This window comes from Oncorhynchus kisutch, linkage group LG29 (genome assembly GCF_002021735.2).
Source record: "Oncorhynchus kisutch isolate 150728-3 linkage group LG29, Okis_V2, whole genome shotgun sequence".
Classification (NCBI taxonomy): domain Eukaryota; kingdom Metazoa; phylum Chordata; class Actinopteri; order Salmoniformes; family Salmonidae; genus Oncorhynchus; species Oncorhynchus kisutch.
This window is the reverse complement of record NC_034202.2, coordinates 40388062-40410341: the sequence shown is the minus strand read 5'-3', so window position 1 is coordinate 40410341 and position 22280 is coordinate 40388062. Positions and strand designations below refer to the sequence as shown.

At 41.4% G+C, this 22280-nt stretch overlaps 1 protein-coding gene across 1 annotated transcript in view; it reads right to left on the bottom strand.

The window, feature by feature from the left end:
* Positions 1 to 22280, bottom strand: part of LOC109873931 (FRAS1-related extracellular matrix protein 2) — a 271004-nt gene that overhangs the window by 27356 nt on the left and 221368 nt on the right. Inside the window, 1 exon segment of the mRNA XM_031809088.1 lies at positions 4972 to 5071. Coding sequence (XP_031664948.1) covers positions 4972 to 5071 — 100 coding nt within the window.

The following is a 22280-nucleotide window of genomic DNA, read 5'->3' as shown; positions in this document are numbered from 1 at the left end:
TATATATATATATATATATATACAGGGCCTTGCGAAAGTATTCGGCCCCCTTTAACTTTGCGACCTTTTGCCACATTTCAGGCTTCAAACATAAAGATATAAAACTGTATTTTTTTGTGAAGAATCAACAACAAGTGGGACACAATCATGAAGTGGAACGACATTTATTGGTAATTTCAAACTTTTTTAACAAATCAAAAACTGAAAAATTGGGCGTGCAAAATTATTCAGCCCCTTTACTTTCAGTGCAGCAAACTCTCTCCAGAAGTTCAGTGAGGATCTCTGAATGATCCAATGTTGACCTAAATGACTAATGATGATAAATACAATCCACCTGTGTGTAATCAAGTCTCCGTATAAATGCACCTGCACTGTGATAGTCTCAGAGGTCCGTTAAAAGCGCAGAGAGCATCATGAAGAACAAGGAACACACCAGGCAGGTCCGAGATACTGTTGTGAAGAAGTTTAAAGCCGGATTTGGATACAAAAAGATTTCCCAAGCTTTAAACATCCCAAGGAGCACTGTGCAAGCGATAATATTGAAATGGAAGGAGTATCAGACCACTGCAAATCTACCAAGACCTGGCCGTCCCTCTAAACTTTCAGCTCATACAAGGAGAAGACTGATCAGAGATGCAGCCAAGAGGCCCATGATCACTCTGGATGAACTGCAGAGATCTACAGCTGAGGTGGGAGACTCTGTCCATAGGACAACAATCAGTCGTATATTGCACAAATCTGGCCTTTATGGAAGAGTGGCAAGAAGAAAGCCATTTCTTAAAGATATCCATAAAAAGTGTCGTTTAAAGTTTGCCACAAGCCACCTGGGAGACACACCAAACATGTGGAAGAAGGTGCTCTGGTCAAACATGGTGGTGGCAGCATCATGGTTTGGGCCTGCTTTTCTTCAGCAGGGACAGGGAAGATGGTTAAAATTGATGGGAAGATGGATGGAGCCAAATACAGGACCATTCTGGAAGAAAACCTGATGGAGTCTGCAAAAGACCTGAGACTGGGACGGAGATTTGTCTTCCAACAAGACAATGATCCAAAACATAAAGCAAAATCTACAATGGAATGGTTCAAAAATAAACATATCCAGGTGTTAGAATGGCCAAGTCAAAGTCCAGACCTGAATCCAATCGAGAATCTGTGGAAAGAACTGAAAACTGCTGTTCACAAATGCTCTCCATCCAACCTCACTGAGCTCGAGCTGTTTTGCAAGGAGGAATGGGAAAAAATCTCTCGATGTGCAAAACTGATAGAGACATACCCCAAGCGACTTACAGCTGTAATCGCAGCAAAAGGTGGCGCTACAAAGTATTAACTTAAGGGGGCTGAATAATTTTGCACGCCCAATTTTTCAGTTTTTGATTTGTTAAAAAAGTTTGAAATATCCAATAAATGTCGTTCCACTTCATGATTGTGTCCCACTTGTTGTTGATTCTTCACAAAAAAATACAGTTTTATATCTTTATGTTTGAAGCCTGAAATGTGGCAAAAGGTCGCAAAGTTCAAGGGGGCCGAATACTTTTGCAAGGCACTGTATATATATATATATAGAGAGAGAGAGAGAGAGAGAGAGAGAGAGAGTGTGTATATATATATAGAGAGAGAAACAATTGTATTAATTGATTGATTGATTGACACACACACACACACACACACACACACACACACACTTTAACAATAACCACATAAGTTGCTGCTACTGTCTATTATAAAAACCAGGATAAAGTGACAAAGCAGTCGACATTTAATTTAATTTGTAAATTTTTACTGGGTTCTTGCATTGCAATTACGTAGAAATCAGCTTCTATCACGCCATACCACAATAAACATAAATGCAGAGAGTCCGAGATTATTGAGTGCTTTTGAAGTGAGCTGTAACCCATCTCAGCTAAAATAGGGGCCTTCTAGCAGTCGTAAGGACAACTATTCAGCAGGAGGCAGGCAGGTAGAGATGCAAATGAGTGTAGGGATTTATTTACACAGCGCTGGTGCTTCAAAGATGACAGTGATATTTATAAATATATATATATATATATACACACAAAAGTTCTGACTTCAAAATATTAGCATTCTTAAGAAAAAACCTTTCGTCAGTCTAAACAAATAAAGAACAGGGTTCTACCGGGCTCAGATACAGCCTCCCCTTGAGTTACCCAAAAGGTGGGGTTCTACCGGGCTCAGATACAGCCTCCCCTTGAGTTACCCAAAAGGTGGGGTTCTACCGGGGTCAGATACAGCCTCCCCTTGAGTTACCCAAAAGGTGGGGTTCTACCGGGCTCAGATACAGCCTCCCCTTGAGTTACCCAAAAGGTGGGGTTCTACCGGGCTCAGATAAAGCCTCCCCTTGAGTTACCCAAAAGGTGGGGTTCTACCGGGCTCAGATACAGCCTCCCCTTGAGTTACCCAAAAGGTGGGGTTCTACCGGGCTCAGATACAGCCTCCCCTTGAGTTACCCAAAAGGTGGGGTTCTACCGGGGTCAGATACAGCCTCCCCTTGAGTTACCCAAAAGGTGGGGTTCTACCGGGCTCAGATACAGCCTCCCCTTGAGTTACCCAAAAGGTGGGGTTCTACCGGGCTCAGATACAGCCTCCCCTTGAGTTACCCAAAAGGTGGGGTTCTACCGGGGTCATACAGTCTCCCCTTGAGTTACCCAAAAGGTGGGGTTCTACCGGGCTCAGATACAGTCTCCCCTTGAGGTACCCAAAAGGTGGGGTTCTACCGGGCTCAGATACAGCCGCCCCTTGAATTACCCAAAAGGTGGGGTTCTACCGGGCTCAGATACAGTCTCCCCTTGAGGTACCCAAAAGGTGGGGTTCTACCGGGCTCAGATACAGTCTCCCTTTGAGGTACCCAAAAGGTGGGGTTCTACCGGGCTCAGATACAGTCTCCCTTTGAGGTACCCAAAAGGTGGGGTTCTACCGGGCTCAGATACAGTCTCCCTTTGAGGTACCCAAAAGGTGGGGTTCTACCGGGCTCAGATACAGTCTCCCTTTGAGGTACCCAAAAGGTGGGGTTCTACCGGGCTCAGATACAGTCTCCCTTTGAGGTACCCAAAAGGTGGGGTTGGAGGAATATGTTGGGATTAACAGTAAATTCACTGATGAATATACAGTTACCAGTCAAAAGTTTGGAAAAGCATTCCAGGTGAAGCTGGTTGAGAGAAGACCAAGAATGTGCAACGTTGTGATCAAGGCGAAAGGGTGGCTACTTTGAAGAATCTAAAATCTAAAATAGATTTGTATTTGTTAACTACATGATTAAATATGTGTTATTTCATAGTGTTGATGTCTTCACTATTATTCTACAATGTAGAAAATAGTAAAAATAAAGAAAAACCCTGGAATGAGTAGGTGTGTCCAAACTATTGACTGTATTTTTCACGGGACATAGATAACAATTGACACAAAACAAATAGTGTGCACGAACTGGCGGGAGAGTCTGTAATAGTGGAGAGAGAGAGACATGACTATAGCACCTCTATGCCCCTCCCCTTATTCCGGTCTCAACATCAAATCAAATCAAATCAAATGTTATTTGTCACATACACATGGTTAGCAGATGTTAATGTGAGTGTAGCGAAATGCTTGTGCTTCTAGTTCCGACAATGCAGTAATAACCAATGAGTAATCTAGCTAACAATTCCAAAACTACTACCTTATAGACACAAGTGTAAGGGGATAAAGAATATGTACATAAAGATATATGAATGAGTGATGGTACAGAGCGGCATAGGCAAGATACAGTAGATGGTATTGAGTACAGTATACACATATGAGATGAGTAATGTAGGGTACATTTTACATGATGCTTGACAAACGTTCCTCACACATAAGCAGTAACCTCATAAACATTGTCAGGATGTAGCAGTGGTCATTTCCCCCTTAAAACTGAAATCATTATGGGTATTTCCCGTTCAGTAAACCTACCCACCCCTCTTAAATAAACAGACTACCCAAACGAATAAGACACATGACAGCGAGGCAGAACGGCGCATACCAAATTAACACTGGGTACATGATATATATTGGCCAACACGGGTATGGTGAATTTGGTGAATGCAGATTGGCGCATCATAGCATTTTGGCCCGAGGCAGGTGAGGGCCCTAAACACTGTCCACTAACCTTTTGGCGATGCAGGGGCACACGCTTCCCTGCATGGGCCTTTTTATTTTCATTTAAGAATTTATTCATGTTTTCAGATCAGTCATTTTCTCTCCAAGACCAGGGAAATGGTCAGAGCACGGTGTAGTCATTTTCTCTCCAAGCCCAGGGAAATGGTCAGAGCACGGTGTAGTCATTTTCTCTCCAAGCCCAGGGAAATGGTCAGAGCACGGTGTAGTCATTTTCTCTCCAAGCCCAGGGAAATGGTCAGAGCATACCCTCTCCTCTCCAAGCCCCAGAGAGATCTCGGTCATAATCAATTCAGTGTCAGTCAATGTTGTGATGAAAACCTCACATACACCCCCCCCTGAGGGGTCACAAGTTTAAACTGAGGGGGCACAAGTTTAAACTGAGGGGGCTAAGCCTCCTCTAGCCCCATCGTGGAGCTGGGTACACTAATATCCATCCTGCTGCCTAGTCACTTTATCCCTACCTATATGTACCTCCATCTCCTCGTACCCCTCCCTGCACATCGACTCGGTGCTGGTACTCCCTGTACCTGCCATGTTATTTTCCACTTGTTATTCTTTATTCACTGTGTATTCACTCCTTGTTTTACTATTTCAAAAGGTTTGACAAATTATCTTTAACTCTGCATTGTTGGAAAAAAGAACCCATAAGGAAGCATTTCACTGTTAGTCTACACCTGTTGCTTATGAGGCATGTGATGAAAAAAATGTGATTTAATTGATTGAGATCCTCACCTTCCTTCAGACTAAGAGTAGCTATGGGACTGCTGAGTCCCAGTCCTCATTTAAATATAGATTATAGTCTGATTGATTGATTGGTCTCCTCACCTTCCTCCAGACTAACAGTAGCTATGGGACTGCTGAGCTCCAGTCCCTCGTGTTTGTTAGAGTTGACGGCCCTGGCAGTACACTGCACCCTGGATCCGGCCTGGAGAGACAGACACATTATCAGTCAGTACAGTCAACTCAATCACATCAGTACAGTCAACTCAATCACATTAGTACAGTCAACTCCATCACATCAGTACAGTCAACTCAATCACATCAGTGCAGTCAACTCAATCACATCAGTACAGTCAACTCAATCACATCAGTACAGTCAACTCCATCACATCAGTACAGTCAACTCAATCACATTAATACAGTCAACTCCATCACATCAGTGCAGTCAACTCAATCACATCAGTACAGTCAACTCAATCACATCAGTACAGTCAACTCAATCACATCAGTACAGTCAACTCCATCACATTAATACAGTCAACTCCATCACATCAGTACAGTCAACTCAATCACATCAGTACAGTCAACTCAATCACATCAGTACAGTCAACTCAATCACATCAGTACAGTCAACTCAATCACATCAGTACAGTCAACTCCATCACATCAGTACAGTCAACTCACTCACATCAGTACAGTCAACTCAATCACATCAGTACAGTCAACTCAATCACACCAGTACAGTCAACTTCATCACATCAGTACAGTCAACTCCATCACATCAGTACAGTCAACTCCATCACATCAGTACAGTCAACTCCATCACATCAGTACAGTCAACTCCATCACATCAGTACAGTCAACTCCATCACATCAGTACAGTCAACTCCATCACATCAGTACAGTCAACTCAATCACATCAGTACAGTCAACTCAATCACATTAATACAGTCAACTCCATCACATCAGCACAGTCAACTCCATCACATCAGTGCAGTCAACTCAATCACATCAGTACAGTCAACTCAATCACATCAGTACAGTCAACTCAATCACATCAGTACAGTGAACTCAATCACATCAGTACAGTCAACTCAAACACATCAGTACAGTCAACTCAATCACATCAGTACAGTCAACTCAATCACATCAGTACAGTCAACTCAATCACATCAGTACAGTCAACTCCATCACATCAGTACAGTCAACTCCATCACATCAGTACAGTCAACTCAATCACATCAGTACAGTCAACTCCATCACATCAGTACAGTCAACTCCATCACATCAGTACAGTCAACTCCATCACATCAGTACAGTCAACTCAATCACATCAGTACAGTCAACTCCATCACATCAGTACAGTCAACTCAATCACATCAGTACAGTCAACTCAATCACATTAGTACAGTCAACTCCATCACATCAGTACAGTCAACTCAATCACATCAGTGCAGTCAACTCAATCACATCAGTACAGTCAACTCAATCACATCAGTACAGTCAACTCCATCACATCAGTACAGTCAACTCAATCACATTAATACAGTCAACTCCATCACATCAGTGCAGTCAACTCAATCACATCAGTACAGTCAACTCAATCACATCAGTACAGTCAACTCAATCACATCAGTACAGTCAACTCAATCACATCAGTACAGTCAACTCAAACACATCAGTACAGTCAACTCAAACACATCAGTACAGTCAACTCCATCACATCAGTACAGTCAACTCCATCACATCAGTACAGTCAACTCCATCACATCAGTACAGTCAACTCAATCACATCAGTACAGTCAACTCCATCACATCAGTACAGTCAACTCAATCACATCAGTACAGTCAACTCAATCACATCAGTACAGTCAACTCCATCACATCATTACAGTCAACTCCATCACATCAGTACAGTCAACTAAATCACATCAGTACAGTCAACTCAATCACATCAGTACAGTCAACTCAATCACATCAGTACAGTCAACTCAATCACATCAGTACAGTCAACTCCATCACATCAGTACAGTCAACTCAATCACATCAGTACAGTCAACTCAATCACATCAGTACAGTCAACTCATTCACATTAATACAGTCAACTCCATCACATCAGTACAGTCAACTCAATCACATCAGTAGTACAGTCAACTCAATCACATCAGTACAGTCAACTCAATCACATCAGTACAGTCAACTCAATCACATCAGTACAGTCAACTCCATCACATCAGTACAGTCAACTCACTCACATCAGTACAGTCAACTCAATCACATCAGTACAGTCAACTCCATCACATCAGTACAGTCAACTTCATCACATCAGTACAGTCAACTCCATCACATCAGTACAGTCAACTCAATCACATCAGTACAGTCAACTCAATCACATCAGTACAGTCAACTCCATCACATCAGTACAGTCAACTCCATCACATCAGTACAGTCAACTCCATCACATCAGTACAGTCAACTCAATCACATCAGTACAGTCAACTCCATCACATCAGTACAGTCAACTCAATCACATCAGTACAGTCAACTCAATCACATTAGTACAGTCAACTCCATCACATCAGTACAGTCAACTCAATCACATCAGTGCAGTCAACTCAATCACATCAGTACAGTCAACTCAATCACATCAGTACAGTCAACTCCATCACATCAGTACAGTCAACTCAATCACATTAATACAGTCAACTCCATCACATCAGTACAGTCAACTCAATCACATCAGTACAGTCAACTCAATCACATCAGTACAGTCAACTCAATCACATCAGTACAGTCAACTCAATCACATCAGTACAGTCAACTCAAACACATCAGTACAGTCAACTCAAACACATCAGTACAGTCAACTCCATCACATCAGTACAGTCAACTCCATCACATCAGTACAGTCAACTCCATCACATCAGTACAGTCAACTCAATCACATCAGTACAGTCAACTCCATCACATCAGTACAGTCAACTCAATCACATCAGTACAGTCAACTCAATCACATCAGTACAGTCAACTCCATCACATCAATACAGTCAACTCCATCACATCAGTACAGTCAACTAAATCACATCAGTACAGTCAACTCAATCACATCAGTACAGTCAACTCAATCACATCAGTACAGTCAACTCCATCACATCAGTACAGTCAACTCAATCACATCCGTACAGTCAACTCAATCACATCAGTACAGTCAACTCAATCACATCAGTACAGTCAACTCCATCACATCAGTACAGTCAACTCAATCACATCCGTACAGTCAACTCAATCACATCAGTACAGTCAACTCATTCACATTAATACAGTCAACTCCATCACATCAGTACAGTCAACTCAATCACATCAGTACAGTCAACTCAATCACATCAGTACAGTCAACTCAATCACATCAGTACAGTCAACTCAATCACATCAGTACAGTCAACTCCATCACATCAGTACAGTCAACTCACTCACATCAGTACAGTCAACTCAATCACATCAGTACAGTCAACTCCATCACATCAGTACAGTCAACTTCATCACATCAGTACAGTCAACTCCATCACATCAGTACAGTCAAATCAATCACATCAGTACAGTCAACGCAATCACATCAGTACAGTCAACTCAATCACATTAATACAGTCAACTCCATCACATCAGTACAGTCAACTCCATCACATCAGTGCAGTCAACTCAATCACATCAGTACAGTCAACTCAATCACATCAGTACAGTCAACTCAATCACATCAGTACAGTCAACTCAATCACATCAGTACAGTCAACTCAAACACATCAGTACAGTCAACTCCATCACATCAGTACAGTCAACTCCATCACATCAGTACAGTCAACTCAATCACATCAGTACAGTCAAATCCATCACATCAGTACAGTCAACTCAATCACATCAGTACAGTCAACTCAAACACATCAGTACAGTCAACTCCATCACATCAGTACAGTCAACTCCATCACATCAGTACAGTCAACTCCATCACATCAGTACAGTCAACTCCATCACGTCAGTACAGTCAACTCCATCACATCATTACAGTCAACTCAATCACATCAGTACAGTCAACTCCATCACATCAATACAGTCAACTCCATCACATCAGTACAGTCAACTCAATCACATCAGTACAGTCAACTCCATCACATCAATACAGTCAACTCCATCACATCAGTACAGTCAACTCCATCACATCAGTACAGTCAACTCAATCACATCAGTACAGTCAACTCAATCACATTAGTACAGTCAACTCCATCACATCAGGTACAGTCAACTCAATCACATCAGTACAGTCAACTCAATCACATCAGTACAGTGTACAGTCAACTCCATCACATCAGTACAGTCAACTCAATCACATCAGTACAGTCAACTCAATCACATTAATACAGTCAACTCCATCACATCAGTACAGTCAACTCAATCACATCAGTACAGTCAACTCAATCACATCAGTACAGTCAACTCAATCACATCATACAGTCAACTCCATCACATCAGTACAGTCAACTCAATCACACCAGTACAGTCAACTCAAACACATCAGTACAGTCAATTCCATCACATCAGTACAGTCAATTCCATCACATCAGTACAGTCAACTCCATCACATCAGTACAGTCAACTCAATCACATCAGTACAGTCAACTCCATCACATCAGTACAATCAACTCAATCACATCAGTACAGTCAACTCCATACCATCAGTACAGTCAACTCAATCACATCAGTACAGTCAACTCAATCACATCAGTACAGTCAACTCCATCACATCAATACAGTCAACTCCATCACATCAGTACAGTCACTCAATCACATCAGTACAGTCAACTCAATCACATCAGTACAGTCAACTCAATCACATCAGTACAGTCAACCCAATCACATCAGTACAGTCAACTCCATCACATCAGTACAGTCAACTCCATCACATCAGTACAGTCAACTTCCATCACATGAGTACAGTCAACTCCATCACATCAGTACAGTCAACTCCATCACATCAGTACAGTCAACTCAATCACATCAGTACAGTCAACTCAATCAGATCAGTACAGTCAAACTCAATCCCATCAGTACAGTCAACTCAATCAATCAGTACAGTCAACTCAATCACATCAGTAGTCAACTCCATCACATCAGTACAGTCAACTCCATCACATCAGTACAGTCAACTCCATCACATCAGTACAGTCAACTCAATCACATCAGTACAGTCAACTCCATCACATCAGTACAGTCAACTCCATCACATCAGTACAGTCCAACTCCATCACATCAGTACAGTCAACTCAATCACATCAGTACAGTCAACTCCATCACATCAGTACAGTCAACTCAATCACATCAGTACAGTCAACTCAATCACATCAGTACAGTGTACAGTCAACTCCATCACATCAGTAACAGTCAACTCAATCACATCAGTACAGTCAACTCAATCACATTAATACAGTCAACTCCATCACATCAGTACAGTCAACTCAATCACATCAGTACAGTCAACTCAATCACATCAGTACAGTCAACTCAATCACATCATACAGTCAACCCATCACATCAGTACAGTCAACTCAATCACACCAGTACAGTCAACTCAAACACATCAGTACAGTCAATTCCATCACATCAGTACAGTCAACTCCATCACATCAGTACAGTCAACTCAATCACATTAATACAGTCACTCCATCACATCAGTGCAGTCAACTCCATCACATCAGTACAGTCAACTCAATCACATCAGTGCAGTCACCTCTCAATCACATCAGTACAGTCAACTCAATCACATCAGTACAGTCAACTCCATCACATCAGTACAGTCAACTCAATCACATTAATACAGTCAACTCCATCACATCAGTGCAGTCAACTCAATCACATCAGTACAGTCAACTCAATCACATCAGTACAGTCAACTCATCACATCAGTACAGTCAACTCAATCACATCAGTACAGTCAACTCATCACATCAGTACAGTCAACTCCATCACATCAGTACAGTCAACTCACTCACATCAGTACAGTCAACTCAATCACATCAGTACAGTCAACTCAATACAACCAGTACAGTCAACTCATCACATCAGTACAGTCAACTCCATCACATCAGTACAGTCAACTCCATCACATCAGTACAGTCAACTCCATCACATCAGTACAGTCAACTCATCACATCAGTCAACTCAACTCAGTACTCCATCCACATCAGTACAGTCAACTCCATCACATCAGTACAGTCAACTCCATCACATCAGTACAGTCAACTCAATCACATCAGTACAGTCAACTCATCACATTAATACAGTCAACTCTCCATCACATCAGTACAGTCAACTCCATCACATCAGTGCAGTCAACTCAATCACATCAGTACAGTCAAACAATCACAGTCCCCAACTCAATCACATCAGTACAGTCAATCTCATCACATCAGTACAGTCAACTCAATCACATCAGTACAGTCAACTCAATCACATCAGTACAGTCAACTCAATCACATCAGTACAGTCAACTCCATCACATCAGTACAGTCAACTCCATCACATCAGTACAGTCAACCCATCACATCAGTACAGTCAACTCAATCACATCAGTACAGTCAACTCCATCACATCAGTACAGTCAACTCCATCAATCATACAGTCAACTCCATCACATCAGTACAGTCAACTCAATCACATCAGTACAGTCAACTCCATCACATCAGTACAGTCAACTCAATCAATCACATCAGTACAGTCAACTCAATCACATCAGTACAGTCAACTCCATCACATCAGTACAGTCAACTCATCACATCAGTACAGTCAACTCAATCACATCAGTACAGTCAACTCAATCACATCAGTACAGTCAACTCCATCACATCAGTACAGTCAACTCAATCACCATTAATACAGTCAACTCCATCACATCAGTACAGTCAACTCAATCACATCAGTACAGTCAACTCAATCACATCAGTACAGTCAACTCATCACATCAGTACAGTCAACTCCAATCACATCAGTACAGTCAACTCAAACACATCAGTACAGTCAACTCAAACACATCAGTACAGTCAACTCCATCACATCAGTACAGTCAACTCCATCACATCAGTACATTCAACTCCATCACATCAGTACAGTCAACTCAATCACATCAGTACAGTCAACTCCATCACATCAGTACAGTCAAAATCCACTCAATCACATCAGTACAGTCAACTCAATCACATCAGTACAGTCAACTCCATCACATCAATACAGTCAACTCCATCACATCAGTACAGTCAACTAAATCACATCAGTACAGTCAACTCAATCACATCAGTACAGTCAACTCAATCACATCAGTACAGTCAACTCCAATCACATCAGTACAGTCAACTCCATCACATCAGTACAGTCAACTCAATCACATCAGTACAGTCAACTCAATCACATCAGTACAGTCAACTCCATCCATTAACACAGTCAACTCCAATCACATCAGTACAGTCAACTCAATCACATCAGTACAGTCAACTCAATCACATCAGTACAGTCAACTCCATCACATCAGTACAGTCAACTCACATCACATCAGTACAGTCAACTCCATCACATCATACAGTCAACTCAATCACATCAGTACAGTCAACTCATCACACATCAGTACAGTCAACTCCATCACATCAGTACAGTCAACTTCATCACATCAGTACAGTCAACTCAATCACATCAGTACAGTCAACTCAATCACATCAGTACAGTCAACTCAATCACATCAGTACAGTCAACTCCATCACATTAGTACAGTCAACTCATCACATCAGTACAGTCAACTCAATCACATCAGTACAGTCAACTCAATCACATCAGTACAGTCAACTCATCACATCAGTACAGTCAACTCAATCACATCAGTACAGTCAACTCCATCACATCAGTACAGTCACTCACATCACATCAGTACAGTCAACTCAATCACATCAGTACAGTCAACTCAATCACATCAGTACAGTCAACTCATCACATCAGTACAGTCAACTCCATCACATCAGTACAGTCAACTCCATCACATCAGTACAGTCAACTCCATCACATCATACAGTCAACTCCATCACATCAGTACAGTCAACTCCATCACATCAGTACAGTCAACCATCACACATCAGTACAGTCAACTCAATCACATCAGTACAGTCAACTCAATCACATCAGTACAGTCAACTCAATCACATAATACAGTCAACTCCATCACATCAGTACACAGTCAACTCATCACATCAGTACAGTCAACTCAATCACATCAGTACAGTCAACTCAATCACATCAGTACAGTCAACTCAATCACATCAGTACAGTCAACTCAATCACATCAGTACAGTCAACTCAATCACATCAGTACAGTCAACTCATCACATCAGTACAGTCAACTCCAATCACATCAGTACAGTCAACTCCATCACATCAGTACAGTCAACTCCATCACCACCTCAGTAAACAGTCAACTCAATCACATCAGTACAGTCAACTCCATCACATCAGTACAGTCAACTCATCACATCAGTACAGTCAACTCCATCACATCAGTACGTCAACTCAATCACATCAGTACAGTCAACTCCATCACATCAGTACAGTCAACTCAATCACATCAGTACAGTCAACTCAATCACATTAGTACAGTCAACTCCATCACATCAGTACAGTCAACTCAATCACATCAGTACAGTCAACTCAATCACATCAGTACTCAATCAATCACATCAGTTAAAACAACATCAACAACCATTCAACCCATCACTCAGTACAGTCAACTCAATCACATCAATACAGTCAACTCCATCACATCAGTAACAGTCAACTCAATCACATCAGTACAGTCACCTCAATCACATCAGTACAGTCAACTCAATCACATCAGTACAGTCAACTCCATCACATCAGTACAGTCACTCAATCACATCAGTACAGTCAACTCAACACATCAGTACAGTCAACTCCATCACATCAGTACAGTCAACTCCATCACATCAGTACATTCAACTCCATCCACATCAGTACAGTCAACTCAATCACATCAGTACAGTCAACTCCATCACATCAGTACAGTCAACTCAATCACATCAGTACAGTCAACTCAATCACATCAGTACAGTCAACTCCATCACATCAATACAGTCAACTCCATCACATCAGTACAGTCAACTCAATCACATCAGTACAGTCAACTCATCACATCAGTACAGTCAACTCAATCACATCAGTACAGTCAACTCAATCACATCAGTACAGTCAACTCCATCACATCATACAGTCAACACTCAATCACATCAGTACAGTCAACTCATCACATCAGTACAGTCAACTCAATCACATCAATACAGTCACAATTCAACTCCACACATCAGTACAGTCAACTCAATCACATCAGTACAGTCAACTCAATCACATCATACAGTCAACTCAATCACATCAGTACAGTCAACTCAATCACACAGTACAGTCCAAACTCCATCACATCAACAGTCAACTCACTCACATCAGTACAGTCAACTCAATCACATCAGTACAGTCAACTCCATCACATCAGTACAGTCAACTCCATCACATCAGTACAGTCAACTCCATCACATCAGTACAGTCAACTCAATCACATCAGTACAGTCACTCAATCACATCAGTACAGTCAACTCAATCACATTACATTACAGTCAACTCCATCACATCAGTACAGTCAACTCCATCACATCAGTACAGTCAACTCAATCACATCAGTACAGTCAACTCAATCACATCATACAGTCAACTCAATCACATCAGTACAGTCAACTCAATCACATCAGTACAGTCAACTCAAACACATCAGTACAGTCAACTCCATCACATCAGTACAGTCAACTCCATCACATCAGTACAGTCAACTCATCACATCAGTACAGTCAACTCCAATCACATCAGTACAGTCAACTCCATCACATCAGTACAGTCAACTCAATCACATCAGTACAGTCAACTCAATCCCATCAGTACAGTCATCAACTCAATCACTCAGTACAGTCAACTCAATCACATCAGTACAGTCAACTCCATCACATCATACAGTCAACTCCATCACATCAGTACAGTCAACTCCATCACATCAGTACAGTCAAACTCAATCAACATCAAAATCACATCAGTACAGTCAACTCCATCACATCAGTACAGTCAACTCCATCACATCAGTACAGTCAACTCCATCACATCAGTACAGTCAACTCAATCACATCAGTACAGTCAACTCCATCACATCAGTACAGTCAACTCAATCACATCAGTAACAGTCAACTCAATCACATCAGTACAGTCTAAAGTCCAACTCCATCACATCAGTACAGTCAACTCAATCACATCAGTACAGTCAACTCATCACATCAGTACAGTCAACTCCATCACATCAGTACAGTCAACTCATCACATCATCATACAGTCAACTCATCCATCAGTACAGTCAACTCAATCACATCAGTCAAATACAGTCAACTCCATCATCAGTACAGTCAACTCAATCACATCAGTACAGTCAACTCAATCACATTCATACAGTCACTTCATCACATCAGTACAGTCAACTCCATCACATCAGTACAGTCAACTCAATCACACATCAGTACAGTCAACTCCATCACATCATACAGTCAACTCCATCACATCAGTACAGTCAACTCAATCACATCAGATCAGTCACCCACCCATCACATCTACAGTCAACCCTCCATCACATCAGTACAGTCAACCAAATCACATCATTACATTCCAACTCATCACATCAGTACAGTCAACTCCATCACATCAGTACAGTCAACTCCACACATCAGTACAGTCAACTCAATCACATCATACAGTCAACTCCATCACATCAGTACAGTCAATTCAATCACATCAGTACAGTCAACCCAATCACATCAGTACAGTCAACTCCATCACATCAGTACAGTCAACTCCATCACATCAGTACAGTCAACTCCAATCACATCAGTACAGTCAACTCAATCACTCAGTCAGTCAAACTCCATCACATCAGTACAGTCAACTCAATCACATCAGTACAGTCAACTCAATCACATCAGTACAGTCAACTCATCAAATCAGTACAGTCAACTCAATCACATCAGTACAGTCAACTCAATCACATCAGTACAGTCAACTCAAACACATCAGTACAGTCAACTCCATCACATCAGTACAGTCAACTCCATCACATCAGTACAGTCAACTCAATCACATCAGTACAGTCAACTCCATCACATCAGTACAGTCAACTCAATCACATCAGTACAGTCAACTCCATCATCAATCAGTACAGTCAACTCAATCACATCAGTACAGTCAACTCAATCAATCAGTACAGTCAACTCCATCACATCAGTACAGTCAAATCCATTACATCAGTACAGTCAACTCAATCACATCAGTACAGTGTACAGTCAACTCCATCACATCAGTACAGTCAACTCCATCACATCAGTACAGTCAACTCAATCACATCAGTACAGTCAACTCCATCACATCAGTACAGTCAACTCAATCACATCAGTACAGTCAACTCCATCACATCAGTACAGTCAACTCCATCACATCAGTACAGTCAACTCAATCACATCAGTACAGTCAACTCCATCACATCAATACAGTCAACTCCATCACATCAGTACAGTCAACTCCATCACATCAGTACAGTCAACTCCATCACATCACTACAGTCAACTAAATCACATCAGTACAGTCAACTCAATCACACCAGTACAGTCAACTCCATTACATCAGTACAGTCAACTCAATCACATCAGTACAGTCAACTCAATCACATTAATACAGTCAACTCCATCACATCAGTACAGTCAACTCAATCACATCAGTACAGTCAACTCAATCACATCAGTACAGTCAACTCAATCACATCAGTACAGTCAACTCCATCACATCAGTACAGTCAACTCATCACATCAGTACAGTCAACTCAATCACATCAGTACAGTCAACTCCATCACATCAGTACAGTCAACTCCATCACATCAGTACAGTCAACTCAATCACATCAGTACAGTCAACTCAATCACATCAGTACAGTCAACTCAATCACATCAGTACAGTCAACTCAATCACATCAGTACAGTCAACTCCATCACATCAGTACAGTCAACTCCATCACATCAGTACAGTCAACTCAATCACATCAGTACAGTCAACTCAAATCACATCAGTACAGTCAACTCAATCACATCAGTACAGTCAACTCCATCACATCAGTACAGTCAACTCAATCACATCAGTACAGTCAACTCCATCACATCAGTACAGTCAACTCCATCACATCAGTACAGTCAACTCAATCACATCAGTACAGTCAACTCCATCACATCAGTACAGTCAACTCCATCACATCAGTACAGTCAACTCAATCACATCAGTACAGTCAACTCCTCACATCAACACAGTCAACTCCTCACATCAGTACAGTCAACTCAATCACACAGTACAGTCAACTCAATCACATCAGTACAGTCAACTCCATCACATCAGTACAGTCAACTCAATCACATCAGTACAGTCAACTCAATCACATCAGTACAGTCAACTCAACACTCAGTACAGTCAACTCAATCACATCAGTACAGTCAACTCCATCACATCAGTACAGTCAACTCAATCACATCAGTACAGTCAACTCCATCACATCAGTACAGTCAACTCATCACATCAGTACAGTCAACTCATCACATCAGTACAGTCAACTCCATCACATCAGTACAGTCAACTCCATCACATCAGTACAGTCAACTCCATCACATCAGTACAGTCAACTCCAATCACATCAGTACAGTCAACTCAATCACATCAGTACAGTCAATCAATCACATAATACAGTCAACTCAATCACATCAGTACAGTCAACTCCATCACATCAGTACAGTCAACTCCATCACATCAGTACAGTCAACTCAATCACATCAGTACAGTCAACTCATCACTCAGTACAGTCAACTCAATCACATCAGTACAGTCAACTCCAATCAAATCCTCAGTACAGTCAACTCAATCACATCAGTACAGTCAACTCATCACATCAGTACAGTCAACTCAATCACATCAGTACAGTCAACTCCATCACATCAGTACAGTCAACTCCAATCACATCAGTACAGTCAACTCATCACATCAGTACAGTCAACTCAATCACATCAGTACAGTCAACTCAATCACATCAGTACAGTCAACTCCATCACATCAGTACAGTCAACTCCATCACATCAGTACAGTCAACTCAATCACATCAGTACAGTCAACCATCACATCAGTACAGTCAACTCCATCACATCAGTACAGTCAACTCAATACATCAGTACAGTCAACTCAATCACATCAGTACAGTCAACTCAATCACATCAGTACAGTCAACTCAATCAACATCAGTACAGTCAACTCCAATCACATCAGTACAGTCAACTCAATCACATTAGTACAGTCAACTCCATCAATCATACAGTCAACTCCATCACATCAGTACAGTCAACTCCATCACATCAGTACAGTCAACTCAATCACATCAGTACAGTCAACTCAATCACATCAGTACAGTCAACTCAATCACATCAGTACAGTCAACTCCATCACATCAGTACAGTCAACTCCATCACATCAGTACAGTCACTCCATCACATCAGTACAGTCAACTCAATCACATCAGTACAGTCAACTCAATCACATCAGTACAGTCAACTCCATCACATCAGTACAGTCAACTCCATCACATCAGTACAGTCAACTCAATCATCAGTACAGTCAACTCAATCACATCAGTACAGTCAACTCAATCACATCAGTACAGTCAACTCCATCACATCAGTACAGTCAACTCCATCACATCAGTACAGTCAACTCCATCACATCAGTACAGTCAACTCCATCACATCAGTACAGTCAACTCCATCACATCAGTACAGTCAACTCCATCACATCAGTACAGTCAAACTCCATCACATCAGTACAGTCAACTCAATCACAATCAGTACAGTCAACTCAATCACATCAGTACAGTCAACTCCATCACATCAGTACAGTCAACTCATCACATCAGTACAGTCAACTCAATCACATCAGTACAGTCAACTCAATCACATCAGTACAGTCAACTCAAATCACATCAGTACAGTCAACTCAATCACATCAGTACAGTCAACTCCATCACATCAGTACAGTCACTCAATCACATCAGTACAGTCAACTCATCACATCAGTACAGTCAACTCAATCACATCAGTACAGTCAACTCCATCACATCAGTACAGTCAACTCAATCACATCAGTACAGTCAACTCCATCACATCAGTACAGTCAACTCCATCACATCAGTACAGTCAACTCAATCACATCAGTACAGTCAACTCAATCACATCAATACAGTCAACTCCATCACATCAGTACAGTCAACTCCATCACATCAGTACAGTCAACTCAATCACATCAGTACAGTCAACTCCATCACATCAGTACAGTCAACTCAATCACATCAGTACAGTCAACTCAATCACATCAGTACAGTCAACTCCATCACATCAGTACAGTCAACTCCATCACATCAGTACAGTCAACCATCACATCAGTACAGTCAACTCCATCACATCAGTACAGTCAACTCAATCACATCAGTACAGTCAACTCCATCACATCAGTACAGTCAACTCCATCACATCAGTACAGTCAACTCAATCACTCAGTACAGTCAACTCCATCACATCAGTACAGTCAACTCCATCACATCAGTACAGTCAACTAAATCACATCAGTACAGTCAACTCAATCACATCAGTACAGTCAACTCAATCACATCAGTACAGTCAACTCAATCACATCAGTACAGTCAACTCCATCACATCAGTACAGTCAACTCCATCACATCAGTACAGTCAACTCCATCACATCAGTACAGTCAACTCCATCACATCAGTACAGTCAACTCCATCACATCAGTACAGTCAACTCCATCACATCAGTACAGTCAACTCAATCACATCAGTACAGTCAACTCCATCACATCAGTACAGTCAACTCCATCACATCAGTACAGTCAACTCAATCACATCAGTACAGTCAACTCAATCACATCAGTACAGTCAACTCAATCACATCAGTACAGTCAACTCAATCACATCAGTACAGTCAACTCAATCACATCAGTACAGTCAACTCATCACATCAGTACAGTCAACTCAATCACATCAGTACAGTCAACTCCATCACATCAGTACAGTCAACTCATCACATCAGTACAGTCAACTCAATCACATCAGTACAGTCAACTCAATCACATCAGTACAGTCAACTCCATCACATCAGTACAGTCAACTCAATCACATCAGTACAGTCAACTCCATCACATCAGTACAGTCAACTCCATCACATCAGTACAGTCAACTCAATCACATCAGTACAGTCAACTCAATCACATCAGTACAGTCAACTCCATCACATCAGTACAGTCAACTCCATCACATCAGTACAGTCAACTCAATCACATCAGTACAGTCAACTCAATCACATCAGTACAGTCAACTCAATCACATCAGTACAGTCAACTCAATCACATCAGTACAGTCAACTCATCACATCAGTACAGTCAACTCCATCACATCAGTACAGTCAACTCCATCACATCAGTACAGTCAACTCCATCACATCAGTACAGTCAACTCAATCACATCAGTACAGTCAACTCATCACATCAGTACAGTCAACTCCATCACATCATTACAGTCAACTCAATCACATCAGTACAGTCAACTCCATCACATAAAATACAGTCAACTCCATCACATCAGTACAGTCAACTCAATCACATCAGTACAGTCAACTCAATCACATCAGTACAGTCAACTCAATCACATCAGTACAGTCAACTCAATCACATCAGTACAGTCAACTCCATCACATCAGTACAGTCAACTCCATCACATCAGTACAGTCAACTCCATCACATCAGTACAGTCAACTCCATCACATCAGTACAGTCAACTCCATCACATCAGTACAGTCAACTCATCACATCAGTACAGTCAACTCAATCACATCAGTACAGTCAACTCCATCACATCAGTACAGTCAACTCCATCACATCAGTACAGTCAACTCAATCACATCAGTACAGTCAACTCAATCACATCAGTACAGTCAACTCAATCACATCAGTACAGTCAACTCAATCACATCAGTACAGTCAACTCAATCACATCAGTACAGTCAACTCCATCACATCAGTACAGTCAATCACATCAATCAGTACAGTCAACTCCATCACATCAGTACAGTCAACTCAATCACATCAGTACAGTCAACTCAATCACATCAGTACAGTCAACTCAATCACATCAGTACAGTCAACTCCATCACATCAGTACAGTCAACTCAATCACATCAGTACAGTCAACTCAATCACATCAGTACAGTCAACTCAATCACATCAGTACAGTCAACTCCATCACATCAGTACAGTCAACTCAATCACATTCAGTACAGTCAACTCCATCACATCAGTACAGTCAACTCAATCACATCAGTACAGTCAACTCAATCACATCAGTACAGTCAACTCAATCACATCAGTACAGTCAACTCCATCACATCAGTACAGTCAACTCAATCACATCAGTCAGTACGTCAACTCAATCACATCAGTACAGTCAACTCAATCACATCAGTACAGTCAACTCAATCACATCAGTACAGTCACTCAACACATCAGTACAGTCAACTCCATCACATCAGTACAGTCAACTCATCACATCAGTACAGTCAACTCCATCACATCAGTACAGTCAACTCCATCACATCAGTACAGTCAACTCCATCACATCAGTACAGTCAACTCAATCACATCAGTACAGTCAACTCATCACATCAGTACAGTCAACTCCATCACATCAGTACAGTCAACTCAATCACATCAGTACAGTCAACTCAATCACATCAGTACAGTCAACTCCATCACATCAGTACAGTCAACTCAATCACATCAGTACAGTCAACTCATCACATCAGTACAGTCAACTCCATCACATCAGTACAGTCAACTCATCACATCAGTACAGTCAACTCCATCACATCAGTACAGTCAACTCATCACATCAGTACAGTCAACTCAATCACATCAGTACAGTCAACTCCATCACATCAGTACAGTCAACTCAATCACATCAGTACAGTCAACTCAATCACATCAGTACAGTCAACTCCATCACATCAGTACAGTCAACTCCATCACATCAGTACAGTCAACTCCATCACATCAGTACAGTCAACTCCATCACATCAGTACAGTCAACTCCATCACATCAGTACAGTCAACTCCATCACATCAGTACAGTCAACTCCATCACATCAGT